This window comes from Chiloscyllium plagiosum, chromosome 3, assembly GCF_004010195.1.
Source record: "Chiloscyllium plagiosum isolate BGI_BamShark_2017 chromosome 3, ASM401019v2, whole genome shotgun sequence".
Taxonomy (NCBI): domain Eukaryota; kingdom Metazoa; phylum Chordata; class Chondrichthyes; order Orectolobiformes; family Hemiscylliidae; genus Chiloscyllium; species Chiloscyllium plagiosum.
Window position 1 is genome coordinate 36999346 of NC_057712.1, and position 16801 is coordinate 37016146.

Below are 16801 nucleotides of genomic sequence, written 5' to 3' on the forward strand. Positions count from 1 at the left end.
GCAAGTTTCCTTTCGTGACGTTTATCACGGCTCTTATAAGCTGCTCTGTAGAGAAAGTGAGATTGCTGTTGATGCTGGATAGCAAAATCAAAAAGTGTAGTGCTGGAAAAGTACATCCAAGGAGCAGTAGAGTCAACACTTCAAGCATAAGCTCTTCAACAGGAATCAGCTGCTCTGTTGCCTTTAGCTGATCTATGCATCTTTTCTATTCAGCAGGATCTTGGGTTTTTATAAGGCCGTTCCTTTAGTTTTACGCTGCCCCTTATCTCTTTAGCTGTCTATGGCTGTTTTTTGTTCTGTGAAGTGGAGCTATTTTGTCTCTGGACATAAAAGTTTTCTTCTTGAATCAGTTCCTAAATGGGAACAGTTTCTCCCCATCTACTCTGTCTATTTATCCCACTTCTTTCCAATGATTCAGCTCATCCACAGTTCTATGGTCTGTATCCTAACTAATTCAGCCATCACATTGGGACTAGCTAGTCTACCTTGCAACATCGTCAGATATTAAACCCAATTTAAAGTCACCATCCTTATTTTCAAATCCCTCTAAGGCCTACCAAATGTCTCAGCTCTGCAATCTCCTCCTGCACTGCCAAGCACCAAGAATTCTGTGCTCATTCAATTCTGGCACAATTTGCTTTTCTTCAGCCATGCAAAAAACTGCCAAGGGCCTATGCTCTGAAGTTCCTTAAATCTTGCAGTTTCTCTCTCCTCCTCAAGGTGCCCCTTAAATCAAATTTCCGCTGGTGTCTTGATATCTCTCTATGTACCACAGTGTAAACTTTTGCCTGACTGACTGTGCTCCTATAGAGCACCAAGATATTTTGTGATAATGAAAATGCTGTACAACAAAAAGCATGTTATAGCTCTTCTGACCCAAAGCAACCAATTAGGGGCAGCAAGTTAATCTCATGGAAGCAAAGGTCAAATCATTATCACGCCTCACGAACAGCAGGTTTCAAATCTGCACTGACAAAGATTTGAGAATAACAACCTCCTCTCTTAGCTGGTGATGGACAAGGATAATGGAAAATAATGCCTTTAAAAGAACTCAAGAAGAAAGAAAGGAAAAACTAGATGTGTACACAATGTTCTATACCATATAATGTAAAAACCACATTGAGTAGCTTCAGAGTATGATGGAATGCTTGTGGAATTTCTCAAACTAAGTTAATACTCTCATTTTCTCAATTTCCATTATCTGACGATTAGTCATTAGGCTGCCCTTTGTAAGACACAATAAAGTACTTCAATCTTTTTTGGAGAAATCATCAAAAATCTTAGCTTAAAGGGCAAAGGAAGTTTTTGGAATATAAAGTCCCAACCTATATTTAGGCTACACTGGAAACTGCCAATTCACAGTGATTCCCACTGAATTAATTATAGATAAAGGCCAACTCTAAACACATCTTCAAATTACTCATTCACCTTTCAAGCCCAAATCCTATCTTCTACTGTAGGAGTCCCTGGGGGGAAAAAAAAGTTCAATTACAACTACACTTTAAAATCTCAAATGAATAGCCTCTACCCACATTGCTGCAATTACTGATCTGCTCAAATACATTCTCACCTCCACTTTTGATGTCCTAATCCCTACCAAAACTATTACAAGCTCTCTTGCCATGCCCATAAACCCTTGTTATGGCAGTCACCTACGCTCCCTTTGATCCAAGAGGCACAAGCTTGAAAGGATAAATCAGAATTCATCCACCGTTAGATTTGGTTAGATGACTTCAAACACTCTCAGGTTCTGCCCTTGTGCTCTAATACAGCTCACTGCTTCAGGATCATTCTAGAACCCACATTTTCTTTTCTTTAAACCATGGTCTGAAACTCCATTCACTGTCCTTTACAGCCTCAACTCCAACAAGTGGAAAGAGTTTATGGACTGTTTAAAAAAGATTGAAATAATCTCATTGGCTGTCTCTGCCACGTTAAGGAACATAGAAAATAGGAACAGGAGAAGGCCATTCAGCCCTTCGAGGTTGGTCTGCCAGCCTAAATGGTCACAGCCGATCATCCTACTCATGGCCCTGTTCCTGCTTTTTCCCCATACCTTTTCATCCCTTTAGCCCCAAGAACTATATACAAATATTTCCTGAAAACAGTCACTGTTTAGCCTCAACCATTTTCTGTTCTAGAGAATTCCACAGGCTCACCACTCTCTGGGTTAAGAAACTTTCCCTCATCTGAGCCTTAAAGTGCCTACTCTGTAATCTCAGACTGTGACCAATCATTCCGGACTCCGTGATCATTTGGGAGATCCCTCCTGAATTTACCACCAATTCCTGTTACAATTTTATGGTTTCTATGAGATTCTCCCCTCATTCTTGTAAACTCCTGTGAATTTAGCTCTAACTGATCTAATCTCTTTTCCTTCATCAATCAATGTACATTCCCCATTTTTGAGATTTTAATGGTCAATCCTGCTCTAGGCCTGAACTTGAGCCCTACATTAGTCTCATCTATCTCTGCTCAATCCTTCCCAGAGGTCTTCTTTCCCACAAGACCCTTGTGCAGCTCCTTTGATCCTGTTCCCATTAAACCAGTGAAGCCTTAAATACACTGACTGGTCTCTAAATGGAACTGTACCAAAGGTATCGTATTGATTCAGGAACACGGGAAATCAGAATTACTAAATGGATTTATCTACCCCAAGCTCAACCAATTATTTAATATGCTGGTAGGTCACCAGGAGAGGTGCAAGCACAATGGGCCAAATGGCCTCCTTTTGCATTGTAAAACTGCAGTTATGACCACTGCATTTCATTATAAGTGGGCTTGAATGGTATGCCTTCATGCTGTAAATTCTATGCAACAGGATGAACAACCATTTTTCTTAATTAGATATTTCATAATATCTCCAACAGGGCTGACAATCAAGATCATTTTTAAAGAGTCTGAATTGAAACAAGTCAACCCCATTGTCATGAGCATGTAAAATAATCTCTCTTTATTCTATACTCAAAAGCAAAATGTTGTACTGTAAAACTGGTAATTAGCTAACAACCATTCATTGTGCATCTCTTCTGCAACGTATTTTGAAATTGTACTTTACTTGGTAAATAGTACAGACAAATACCTTGAACTGGCCCAATCTTGTTGCTCATTGCATATCGGAGTATCTGCTCATTTTTATCATATAGGACAAACGTGCGGTCAACAGACAGCTGCTGAGTGGCAGGTACAAGTCGTGCATCATCATCATCATAGATACAGCCCTGGAAGGTGATAGTCTGTTTCAATTGGAAGGAATAACTCCGTGAGGTTCCACCAGGAAATTCTATTGTGTACTGTATGTTTGAAGAGGAAGTGATCGCTGTAGGGAGAAGAAAATAAAGATAATCATTCTCAGATTTCAGGAATCAGTTACATTGTTAAACAAATATTTTTTTAAATAACTTGATTTCATACCATGACTTTCACAACCTCATTATGATATCTCAAGCCTGCTCCATCATTTATTAATGTCATGGTTGATGTGATTACACTATATCTGCACCGACAACTTCTCATCTCCTCACTTAGTAAAGATTGAGCCACATCTGTCATAAAAATATTCAGATTCAAAGACTCATGATCCTCAGTAAACAAAAAAAAGACACAATTGGGGCTGGGTTTAACCAAAGATAAACCTTCACGGTCACTTCAGCTGATGCACGAATTGATCCTGGATTGTTGACACCACTCTGCAATGCAAGCAACTAAGCTAACCGTCCCTTAACTGGGCAGAAATAACGCACTGAGTGGTCATGAAATGCCAGAATGGATTTGGAGGAAGAAAAGAAACTTCAAGGAATTCCATCCCTCCAAGCTGATCGCTGATCTAATATTGTGACTTGCATCATGAATCTCATCAGAAGCACAAAACATAGTGCACCACATTATCTACAGTTATAAAAAGTCAACATTTAATATGATTAAAAGGAGTTGATAGAGTACATCAGAGGGAAAATATTTCCTGTGGTGGAAGGACCTCAGAACAAAAGGAGCATAATCATAAAACTGGAACTGGCTATTCAGAGAGTAATGTCAGAAAACACTTTGGAGATGTAAGAACACAACATTTGAAGATACGATGAAGCAAAGTAAACTGAGAAATTTGCTATAAAAATATTAAATGCTGGAAAACTCAGCAGGTCTGGCAACATGAAAACACTTTGGAGATGTAAGAACACAACATTTGAAGATACGATGAAGCAAATAAACTGAGAAATTTGCTATAAAAATATTAAATGCTGGAAAACTCAGCAGGTCTGGCAACATTTGTGAAGAGAAAAACACAGTTAACCTCCTGATTCCGATACGACACTTCAGAACAAAAGAAAATTTGTTAAATGCTCAGAAGTGTTAAAGGACATGCATTTTCAGAACTACAACCACTGTTTAAAAAGCAACAATCAATGTTTGTAATCCTGATATGGTAGAAGGAAGCTAGTCTGTTGACTGCTGATTTTCTGAAAGAGCCATTGAATTAATCCCACTTCCTGCATTTTCCCCAAAGCCCTGGAAGTTTCTCCTTTTCAAGTTCGCACCAATGCAATGTATGTTACTATTATAATGCCCATGTCTGCAACACGCCACTTTCCCACACCCACTGGAAATCAAACAGGATTGTAATTGCTTGTTTGTATAATCCTCAACACACAGATTTTTAAAATCCTGTCTACAACGGAAATATCCAAGGAAATTATTTTTTAAAGAAAATCACACAAAGCATTTCTTTCAGTGAACTGCCACTATAATTTATCAAGTGGACTTTGCTTGCAGCAGTGTCTTGGAAACTAATATTAAATTCTTACATGACATGCACTGGCATATTAAACAAAGTCGTTATCAGGCCTGGTTATAATAATGGAAGCAAACTATCAATATCTGTCAATCATTTGGTTAGGGCCATGCCAGTGAGTCCTAGGAGGTAGGCTAACAGAATAAAACTGACAGATTGAGCTTGGGATCCTCTGTGGTACCTGGCAGTGTTCCTGCATTCATCAAACCACCAGAACATAAAAGAGAAAAAAAATTCCACACCATTTCTCCAGCAGCTGACAGCTGACACAGAACTAGTGGAGGGAAAAAGATAAGTTCTTCTCCAAAGGTAACTCTTCTGTAGAGCTAAATAGAAGATGTGATAAAAAGTTTCTACCCAACATGTTGAGTTTTCTTCGCCCGTCCATCTTTTAGCTCATTTCCAATGGACCTGAACTTGTCAGTGATTTGTTCAATGTTTATCAATATTGTTTGACTATAAATGAGAAAGAACTTTCCTGTTTGCTTACCAGAGCTTGAGTAGTGGTACAATTCATTGTATGGTTCTATATGCACAGTTGACTCCTGTGGAATTTCAGGGACTCGTCCTTCCAGGGAGGTGGTGATGGTGAGATGGTTATGCTCATCAATACCACTGAAATGTTGACTGATGGTAAGCTTCTCATTACCAGGTGTAAAAGTCACCTCCGCTCGACGGCTGAACTCACCACCTGGTGGGAAATAAAACACCAAGACCAGCCAGTTACAACCAGTATCACAACATGGAATAACATATGGTAATATAACAATTCAAACTTATATAGCATCCCTCATGTCTGGAGTCACTGCAAAGAACTGGAAGCAGTCACACATCTGATACTCAGCTACATAAAACAATAATAGGTCAAGTTTGGTCAAAGAGGTGTGTTTTTTGGGAAGGTGTGTCCTAAAAGAAGGGGTGAAAAGGCACCAGAGGTTTATAAAGGCAATTCAAGAGCTTAGGGCCCAGGCAAATGAAGATACAGCACCTGATAGTAGTCTCAAGCAAATCAGCGATTCACAAGAGGAATTAGAGGAATGCAGTGCTCTCTCAGCAGGTTGTATGCAGTGGAGGTGGTTATAGAGACAGGGAGGATTGTGGGACTGGAGCAGGTTACAGAGTGAGGGAGGGTGGGAGAGGTTCAGGGAGGTTACAGAGAAAGGAAAGGTTGTAGGGGTTGCAAGAGGTTACAGGAATGGGAATGAAATGACATCAAGAACTCCAATGCCGAACCCAAGAATCCAGTGCTTGACGTTGTATGGGGCAATACTATAGCTAAGTACTGTTCATGTGTATATAAAAGAGTGATTTGGTGACAGGATACCAATCTCTGTCAAGTTATTTCAGTGCCAACAAGAGGAAAGCCTGCTCCTTAAGAAATTCACTTGCAACAGTCCTCTTAAGATTGGGGTAAGCATTTTGTAGATCATGCCTTTTGTTTGGATAGCTTGATTCATTCATTCTTGCTGGGCCCAGTATGTGGAAAGAGTACTTTTTTTTCAGGCAACCGACATTGTGGCAGACGAGAAACAAGTAATTCCCCAGATTGATTTGTGGAGCTGCAGCTTTTTCTGCTATTAGGAGTCTAACTTTCCATGAGGTACCAGATACTAAAATCTTTCAAGACTTGTCTGACATAGTTAAGGAACATTATGATCCCAAACCTCCTTTAATTCTGAGATGCTATCACTTTTACTTGGCAATTCAAGAATGTGGGATATCCATATCAGAGTTTTTGACTAGGTTAAAACGACTGGCAGAAGCCTGTGAATTCAGTTTAACCCTGAATGAGTTGCTTAGAGACCATCTGGTATGTGAGATGAATGATGTAACTATGAATGATGTAATACCTGCTAGCTGAAGCTCAACTTGACTTCAAACAGGATTACAACTAGTTTTGTCATTGGAAAATGCAGTAAGTGGAGCACGAGTTGCAAGGTATTATGATAGAAGTGGACAGGGGAAACTGAGGACTGCAGGCACTGAAGATCAGAGTCAAGATTAGAGTGGTGCTGGAAAAGCACAGCAGGTCAGGCAGAATCCGAGGAGCAGGAAAATCAACATTTCCGGCAGGAGCCCTTCATCAGGAATGAGGGTGAGGGTGTCCACTTCCACCAAGATTAGAGTGGTGCTGTGCCTTTCCAGCACCACTCTAATCTTGATGGAAGTGGACACCCTCACCAATCTGACTGAGCTTGGGAACACCATTTGAGTGCAGAAAATTGCATAGCCTCACTCAGGAAATATTCTGATCAGAGTGACTCTGGGTCTGCCCACAGCAAACCCCTAAAACAAAGTCAAGCTTTGCTGAAAGGGTTAACATTTTCTTAGGATTCTGGCTGGCAAGTCATATAGCTGTTGCTGGTATATGGACTCAAGATAGCAAACTGTCCTGCTAGACCTAAATTTAGTAAGATTGTAAGACAGACCAGTACAGAACAACCTCGATGATATGAATGAGATGGGCGGGCAGTATTTTGTTCGGATAATTGATTGTTTGGATAACTAGTCCAATGCCTCTCCTCTGACACAGTTTTCTGAAGTTTCCTTTTTCCCCCTCTCTGCCTGCCTTGCTCCCTCTGTCTCAGGATTTGGAGGAGCCGGTGTTGGACTGGGGTGTATAAAGTTAAAAATTACACAACACCAGGTTATGGTCCAACAGGTTTATTTGGAAGCACTAGCTTTCAGAGCATCGCTCCTTCATCATCTGCTTCACTTCAACGGGATTGACAGAGTGAGCACTTTTTGAGTCTGCTCCCCATTCAGGAGACCAGGCAGCAGCGCAGTGGGTCAGTAAACACCACCCCCTCCCCCCCTATGTAGTATGCTTTCAACTCTCCACGTTTCCAGCCAGCGGATGGACTAAATTGGCCAAATACCTCTTATCTCTTCTCCCCAATGGCACTCCGGAACAAAATGAATTAATGGACTGTGACCTCCTGGTTAGACACAGCCACCATGTTATCTTTAAAACAAAGCATGTTTGAAAACTCACCTCCTTTCAGATTTGGAGACTTCAAACCTGCTGTCGAGAATGTGAAAAGTACAAACCAAGTAAGGGATTTCCAGTCTCTGATCTTTTATTTTCCATTTGTTTGCTGTTCAGAGGCAGGTATTGGGGTGGTGTGAATCAGATGGAGATTTGTGTCAAACCCATTTTCCTATTTCCTCAGAGAAAATTGACAATTTTCACATCTGTCAGTTGCAAAGTTAGGGGATTGCTGCAAAGCTGCTGTGTGTGTGTGTGTGTGTGCGCTCTGAAAACAGTTTTAACACAGCTCCCCCCACCCCCACTGCGCTAGGGTTAGAAATCACAATTGAGAAACACACTATGCAGCGCTATGAATTTGCCCACAGTGTCATTCTGTCTGTCTTCGTTTAGAGAGAGAGAGAGAGCGAGAGTCCAGGACTGTTCTCGGCAGCGTTTCTGTAATCCGAATTCACTTTTAATCATTGTAAACAAAAGACGCGATCGTTGCATCAGTGTCGGTAACACCTCTTTGATGTAACGTGTTTACAGGATCTTGAGATTTTGTTCGAATAATCCAAAATTCAGATAATTGATGTTTGGATAACCGAGGATGTTCTGTATTCAGGAGTGTATCCTGGAGAGTTCATACCCTGCAAAATCCCCCTGCATCTATCTAGTATGGAACAGTTTAAATTGCTTAGCAACATCCAAATCAGAAGCAATCAAGATAAATGTCTAGTTAAACAGGCATCCGGTTCTAATGGAGGTCGATACTGGTGGGGCCATATCAGTGATCACAGAACCAGTTTTTTAAACAAAGTTCGCTCTGAATACCAACCCTTAACTTTGCACAAGACCACAGCTAGGCTGAACTCTTATACCAGGGAAACATTACAGATTATGGGTAAAACTTCAGCGAAGCAACTGGGTTAGTTAGCAGTGATTGTAATAAAAGGCTCAGGCCTAAGTATGATGGGGTGAAATTGTTTGCAACAGATTCACCTAGATTGGTTCAAAGTTTTTCAATTAGAAAATTGAATGAAGTCTGAATGAAGTCCTAATTAAATACCTGGAAGTATACAGGAAGGGTGAGGGATGATCAGAGGAGCCAAGGCAACTTTGCATGTTGACCAGGTCACAATTGCATGATTCCACAAGGCCCACTCAGTGCCATTTGCCTTACGGGTAAAAGTAGAAGGAGAAATCAGAAGGCTGGAAAATGAAGGTTCATCAAACCAGTCTAATTTGGGTAATGGGCAGCACCAGGAGTACCAATTTTGAAGCCCAATAGGTGGGGATTTTAAACAAACAGTAAACCATTTTTTTACAGCTGGATAAATATCCAATCCCTCAGATGGAGGATTTATACACAAAGCTGACGGGGGACGGGGGAGGGCGCTGTCCTTCATGAAGCTGGTCATAAACTGATTATGTGCATTTCCACTTAGACCAAGATTCCCAAAAGTATGATATAATTAATAACTGTAAGGGCTTGTACCGATATATGAGACTGCCATTTGGGGTATCGTCTTAGAGACAAAAAAACTGCAGATGCTGGAATCCAAGGGAGATAAGCAGGAGGCTGAAAGAACACAACAAGCCAGACAGCTTCAGGAGGTGGAGAAGTTAGCGTTTCACATGTAACCCTTCTTTCAGTCCTGAAGCGAGGTTACACCCGAAACGTTGACTTCTCCACCTCCTGACGCTGCCTGACTTGCTGTGTTCTTCCAGCCTCCTCCTTGTCTATGTGGGGTATCATCAGCCTGTTCAATTTTTCAGCGGATGATGGGGGACATTTTGAAAGGTCTACCTCAGATCACCATTTACCTAGTGATGCTCTGATAACAGGGAAAACTAATAAAGTAACACTTAGAGAACTCGAATGTTGTCCCAAACCATACTTCTAAGAGAGGTATATGCCTAAAAAGGGAAAGATGTGTGTTCCAGGGCCCACAAGTGACCTACTTGGGTTACAGAGTTGATAAGAGCAGGTTACACCCATTGGACAATAATGTGAGGGTGATCAAATGTCTGTCCAGGAGCTTAGGACATATTTTGGTCTGGTAAATATGACGGAAAGTTCATATATAACCTGGCATCAACTCCTTAAATAAAGGGTCAGCCTTGAAAATGGTCGCATAGACAAACCTTAGTTTTCAATAAAGGACAGGAAACGGCTACCATCCTCTAAGGTGTTGGCACACTGTGATTCCAGGAAGGATCTGGTATCGACATGTAATGCATCCCCATGTGGCATCAAGGTGGTATTAGCTCATAGGTGGTCTAATGGAGAGGAATGCCCAATAGCTTATGCATCTAAGACTTTGGCTAATGCAGTGCGTAAATATGCCCAGAGAGAAAAAGGAGGATTGCTGGTCATATTTGGAGTCAGGAAGTTCTATCAATACCATTATGAACAAAAATTCATGTTAATCACAAACCCCTACTCGGTGTGCCTAAAGACGACCAGGCAGTGCTGCCCATAGATTTGGGCTGCATTCAGTGTTGGGCTCTAATACTAAGTGCCAATAATTACAAGTTGGAACACTGTCTGGGAGGCAGAGTAGTGGATGCAGATGCATTGAGCTGTCTCCCGTTAATAGATATAGCACCGGTGATAGCCACCATGTAAGAGTCTGTAATGATGATACATTTTCTGGACACACTCTCCTCCCTCCTCTCCCCACCCCCCAGTCATAGCTAACGTCATCAGATTTTGGACCCAAAACGATCCAGTCCTATCCAAACTGAAAGGCCTGATATTAAATGGGGGGAATCCAAAGGGCTGGCAAACTAGAATTAAAATATTTTTGGACCTGGACAGACCAGCTCATAGTTGAGGATTGGATATGGTTAAGATGAGTCAGAGTGATTGTCCTGAGCAAACTCCTGAATTCTGGCTGAACTCCACAAGGGTCATCCAGGGGTCTACAAAATGAAGATGTTGACAGATGTTCTGTCTGGTGCCACAGGATTGGATGCAGAAATAGCTGTGTTAGTGGGACAGGGCACAGTGTATCAACAAGAACAAAAATTACCACCAGCAGCTCCCCCAGATCTACAGCAATGGCTGGGTAAACCTTGGACTCCATTACATGTCGATTATGCAGGACCTTTCATGGTATCAATGTTCTTGGTCATTGGAGATGCCCAACTCCTGGTCGTACGTGCATAGGGTCCATTTGTCAAACACTGGGACAGCGATAGAAAAATTGCGTATATCTTTTGCAACACACGGAGTCCACTAGGAGAAAGTGAGGACTGCAGATGCTGGAGATCAGAGCTGAAAAATGTGTTACTGGAAAAGCGCAGCAGGTCAGGCAGCATCCAAGGAGCAGGAGAATCGACGTAGAACGGCTTATGCCGAAACGTCAATTCTCCTGCTCCTTGGATGCTGCCTGACCTGCTGCGCTTTTCCAGCAACACATTTTTCAACACACGGAATCCTGCAAGTGTTGGTTACAGATAACGGGTCGTTGTTTACTAACAGGGAATCTGGTTATTTCTTAACAGGTCGAATGGAATTTGTCATAGAAGGGCAGCTCCATACCAATTGTGGGTGGCACGGTGGCACAGTGGTTAGCATTGCTGCCTCACAGGCCAGAGACCCGGGTTCAATTCCCGCGTGCTCCGGTTTCCTCCCACAGTCCAAAGATGTGCAGGTCAGGTGAATTGGCCATGCTAAATTGCCCGTAGTGTTATGTAAGGGGTAAATGTAGGGGTATGGGTGGGTTACGCTTCGGCGGGCTGGTGTGGACTTGTTGGGCCGAAGGGCCTGTTTCCACACTGTAATGTAATCTAATCTAAAATCTAAACCATCATCCAATGGCCTGGCAGAAAGAGTGGTCCAAACTTTGCCTCGGTAAACACCAAGTTCTTGTTTGATTATAGGACCATCCGACATGCAACTGCAAGGATAGCAGCAGCAGAGTTGCTAATCAGTAGAAGACTTCGCACCAAGTTAAGTCTGATCTTCCCATACCCAAGGCTCTGGTGCCTGACTCTATATGAGGTAGTACTATAGTCAAAACTGTTCATATGTAAATAAACTTGGTGACGGGATACAGGCCTCTGCTGAGTTATTTAAGGGGGAGATAAAGTACTGAAGCAATTTGAACACCAGTACTAAATATTACAGGCAAGGCAGTGGGAACTGATGATTAGAACAGGAGGTGGACGCAGAAACACAACACGTGCAATACAGTCTTGCAGTGACAGAATATCACTATTCCGCAAGTTCCCTCAAGAGATTTGGATTCAATTAATATGGTAACCATATGGATGAAGACAGATGTTATAAGTTCCCAAATGATTGTAGAACATACAATGATCTGCAATTTTGCAAATGTTCCACTTTGGCCCTGTCAACAGGATTTCCACAAGGATTTCTTAAATTTAATCACAAGGCCAAACTTTGTATATTGGAGCCCCTATTGTAACAAAAGGGCATTTCCTGTGTTCAGACAGAGTTTGTTCAAACTCAGTATATGCAACATGAAAACACAGTGCCTTTTTTTATTGCTATATGGGACGTTGGTGCCACTGGCAAGGACATCATTTATTGCCCATTCCTATTTGTCCTTGAGCTGAGAGGTTTGTTCAGCCATTTCAAATTGCTGTGGAGTCACATGTAAGCCAGACCAGGCAAGGATGACAGATTTCCTTGTCTGAAAGATGACAATTTATTTTTAGTGACAATTGACAGTGGTTACATGGTTACCATGAGACTAGTTTTATTTAAAATTGCAGATTTTACTGAATTCAAATTATACCATCTAGCATGGGGAGATTCAAATCCATGTTCCTACAAGATTCCTGAAGAAGGGCTTATGCCCGAAACGTCGATTCTCCCGCTCCTTGGATGCTGCCTGACCTGCTGCGCTTTTCCAGCAACACATTTTTAAGCTCGGATCTCCAGCATCTGTAGTCCTCACTTTCTCCTAGAACAATAGGCCTAGTTCTCAAATTATTCTCAACGTGTTTATCAACAGAATTTTCTAGGTAACGGAGAATGAAAAAGATGACAGTTCTATAAACATGCAAAAGGTTAGAACAATCTGCAAAACCCTGAAATGGATTGCTGCAATTATCTTCATAGCTCCTCCAAGCCAAATTGTTCATGTGGCTTGATGACCTAAACAGTGTTGATATTCTTGAAAAGGATCAGTTACCCCAACTAATCTTTTTGACACTGAAGAAGATGATAAAGTTCATATTCCTGCCAAAGAGCCTCCCAAAACTCAGGATCATAAATACAAGATAGTTTCTTCTGATTGTTAGATTTATTAGTGACTATCTTAACTCAGAGTGAATAGAATGCAGAACTCACCACCCAAAATGACCAGTTACTGTGCTGTAAATTATATGTAGTTCTTTGTAAGAGATGTGAAATACAGGAATTAGATTTAGCTCACAGCACACAGATGGAACTGGAGAAGACATCTGATGTTTAAGATGACTGAAGTAGACATACTTTCGCTGGCAGGGAGTTCAGAACAATGGGCCTAATATTAAAATTTGAGCTAGGCCACTCAGCAGCGAAAGCAGAAGGACATTTTCACTCAAAACATGAACAGTACGAACACTCAAAACAGATTGGTGAAGATAGCTGCTTGTGAAAAGCTGAGGTTGTGCCTGGAGTGCAATTTCCAGAATCGAGGGGAATGTAGTCCCAGGGAAGGAGAACGATCAGGCAGAACATGAGCAGTTAAGACGGTCCATGATGGAGCAGCATGAGGTTTCAAGTTCAATTGTAAACTTTAAGAAAACAAATTACTGGTCTCTGACCAGATCATAATTTATATTTGATAGTCTGGTCTGGGATCATATCATGGACAACACAAAACTTTGTCCATGGAAACAAATGCTGAGAAAGGTTAGCTCGAGAAAAGACAACATTACAGCAGTTAGATTTTCTTTAGCCCTTCACTTCTATTCCACAAGTTTAATGGAGCTAATAATTTATGGTAAAAGATGTATTTGCAGACTGTCACTGAAAGATTAACATTTCCATCTGTCTGTTCAACTTTTCTCTTACTCGAGGAGCTGCTTTCCTCTGGTGGGATGACAGATCTGGCACTGTTTCAGTACTCCTGGTTACACCATTGTAAACAGAAAGATGGAGTGGTTTGTTGTCGACAACAGAATTTGGTCATTTTTCTGGGAAATACTGTAATACAGCCTCCAGAAAACAATGATTAGTGATTGTAGCAAAATGTGTCTCTATTAAATTTTACAAAAGGATTTTTAAACTATTCTCTCAAATTGTCATTGATATAAACCTCACCATTACTGACATTTGGATCAATCTCCCTCATTCTTCATATTTCATGTCAATACCCAAACCTTCCTACTGTTATCGTTCCCAGAAAACACATTACCCCAGCTTGCTCTGCAGCATTTAATCAAAGTTCCCTCCCCTCTCCACCTGTCAACTTAGTCAAATGTTAACCAGTTGTTTCATTTCTGCTTTAGAGACTCTTGTCTGCACCAGATCCTTTGTAGTCCTTTATCTTCCCATCGTTTCCTATAAAAATTTCACGGTATTAAACTGGGTGACTGCATCATGTTGACCACCTGCAAAGGTAAATTTGATCACCTCATGACCACCCCTTACAATGCTTTCTTTTCCTCACTGCTTTCCACTCAACAAGGCAAGGGAAATTTCAAAGATACTTTTGCCATTGTAACAGTAGAGGCGTTTTGAGAAGGGACTTTAACAGAGCTTCAAACTGAAGTAGCTGAAGGCACGGCTGCCAATGGTGGAACAATCAAAGTCAGTAACAATCAAAGTCAGTAACAATCCATCTCGTATGTACATAACCCAGTATTTTGGAGTGGAGACTACTTACCAACAATACTGAATCCATTTTCATAGCCAGGTTGCTCCAGAGCAAACATCCAACCAATGATACTTCCAACAGATGACAGTGGCAGAAGAGACCAGCCTAGGGTTGTAGGGATTCGGCTTATAGCTGTATATGATCGCCCATCGTTTACCACCACATACGAATGCAGGTCAATGTTTTCAAACTGAATAGGTACTGGATTGGTTCCTACAAAAATCTTTGCATTTACCTTTCCATTGACACGCTGGGGAGATCCTGTTTAAAAAAGAAGTCAGAAGATTTTTAAACTCACTTCTGGATGGAATTTAAAAGCAAGTTATTGCGTACGTTTGAAGCCTCAGTGAAAGAACAAAATGTTGGAGAAACTCAGCAGAGTTAGCACCGCCTGTGCAGAGAAAAATATTTTGAGTCCAATATAACTTTTTCGAACTCATAGAAACAGGCGTAGGCCATTCAGCCTGCTACCCCTATTCAATTAGATCATAGTTAATAATGCAGTAAAGTGGTATTGAGATGGATTATCTCCCCATAATTACAGTCTTCAGAATCTATCAATTTGTGTCTTGAACATGTTCAAGTATCATAAACCTCTGGCGTAGAGAATTCCTAGGATTCACCACTTTCTGAATTAAGAAATCCTTCCTCATCCCAACCTCAAAATGGCCCACATCATGGTTTGGGATCATGTCACTAAATGAATGAACTCAGCAGTTCCAAAGTAGGATTGTATTGGACTCAAAATATTACTCTGCTTCCCTCTCTGCAGATGCTGTCAGATTTGCTGAGTTTTTTTCTAATACTGTGTATTTTTATTTCAGGATTTAATCTGTTTAACAGAAGAATTGATCAGCTAGGGCTTTCTACATCTATTGCTATCCAGTGATTTTCAGGTCAGTGTGAAATGGATAAGAATAATGATGCAAACATGATATTTATTTTCTTGTCATAGGTATGAGAACAGACTGTCCACTAACAGTACAAGAGTGTCGAAGAAGTCTTCTACAGCCATAAGGATAGTAAAGGGTACAAGTGGAGGGGAAGGTCAATGATGGATCAAAAAGAAATCTAAAAATAGAGACCGAGGTATGAAATAAATACTTTGCGTCCTTCTTTAACAAATAAAAAAGATACTGGCAAAGTCCAAGTGAGTGAAGCAGTAGTTTAGATACTGAATAAGCTAAAAATTGTTATAGAAATATTAGATAGGCTGACTATACCTGAAGGTATAAAGTCACTAAGACTGATGGCATCCATCTGAGGATACTAAGGAAAGCAAGAGTAAATTGTGTATATACTGACCATAAACTTCCAATTCTCCTTAGATATGGGAGTGATGTCACAAAATTAGAGAGAATTGCAAATACTACTGCATTGTACAAAAACTGGTGGTAGGATAAACCCAGCAACTACAGCCCAGCCAGTGTAGCATTAGTGGTGAAACGCCTTTTATAAATGATAACCCAGGTCAAAATTAGCAGTCATTTGAATAAATCAGATTAATAAAGGAAAAACAACGTGGATGGTCACAGGCAAATCATGTTTAACCTGTGTTTTGTGATGAAATAACAGCAGGCTGATTAGAGAAAGGTGGTTTATATGGTGTACCTAGGCTTCCAAAAGGTGCTTGATAAATTGCCACGTAATAGAACTGCAGCTCATAAAAGGCAGAGTGCCAGCAGAGATATGAAGATGGTGAACTGAGAAGGACGGTAATAGATTTCAACAGGATATAGATGGCTGATGGAATGCACAGACAAGTGGCAATGAAATTTATTGCAGCAGAATTTAAAGTGATATATTTTGGCTAGAAGAACAAGGACAGCAACATAAAATAAACAGGTACAATTCTAAAGGAGTAGTGTAGGAAAGGAGACATCGATGAGTAGACGTGCTCAAATTGTTGATTGAAGTAGAGAAAGATGAGAGAGTGGTTTGAAAATAAAGGCATACAGAAGTCCAGAGAGTCTGTTCGTCAGTCGAAGCACTGAATTACAAAAGCAAGGAAGTTATCATTAGATTAGATTAAATTCCCTACAATGTGGAAATAGCCCTTCAGCCCAACAACTCCACACCGACCCTCCAAACAGTAACCCACCCAGACCCATTTCCCTACCTTATATCTACCTCTGATTAATGCACGTACCATTATGGACAATTGAGCATAGCCAATTCACCCGACCTGCACATCTTGGG

At 41.0% G+C, this 16801-nt stretch overlaps 1 protein-coding gene across 1 annotated transcript in view; it reads right to left on the reverse strand.

The window, feature by feature from the left end:
* The window catches only part of nid1a (nidogen 1a), a 97939-nt gene that overhangs the window by 63972 nt on the left and 17166 nt on the right, over positions 1-16801 (reverse strand). The window contains exons 6-8 of the mRNA XM_043680037.1: positions 14612-14863; positions 5280-5480; positions 3083-3319 (exon numbers count right to left, since the gene is read on the reverse strand). Of these exons, the coding sequence (XP_043535972.1) occupies positions 3083-3319; positions 5280-5480; positions 14612-14863 (690 nt within the window). The remainder of the gene's footprint in view (positions 1-3082; positions 3320-5279; positions 5481-14611; positions 14864-16801) is intronic.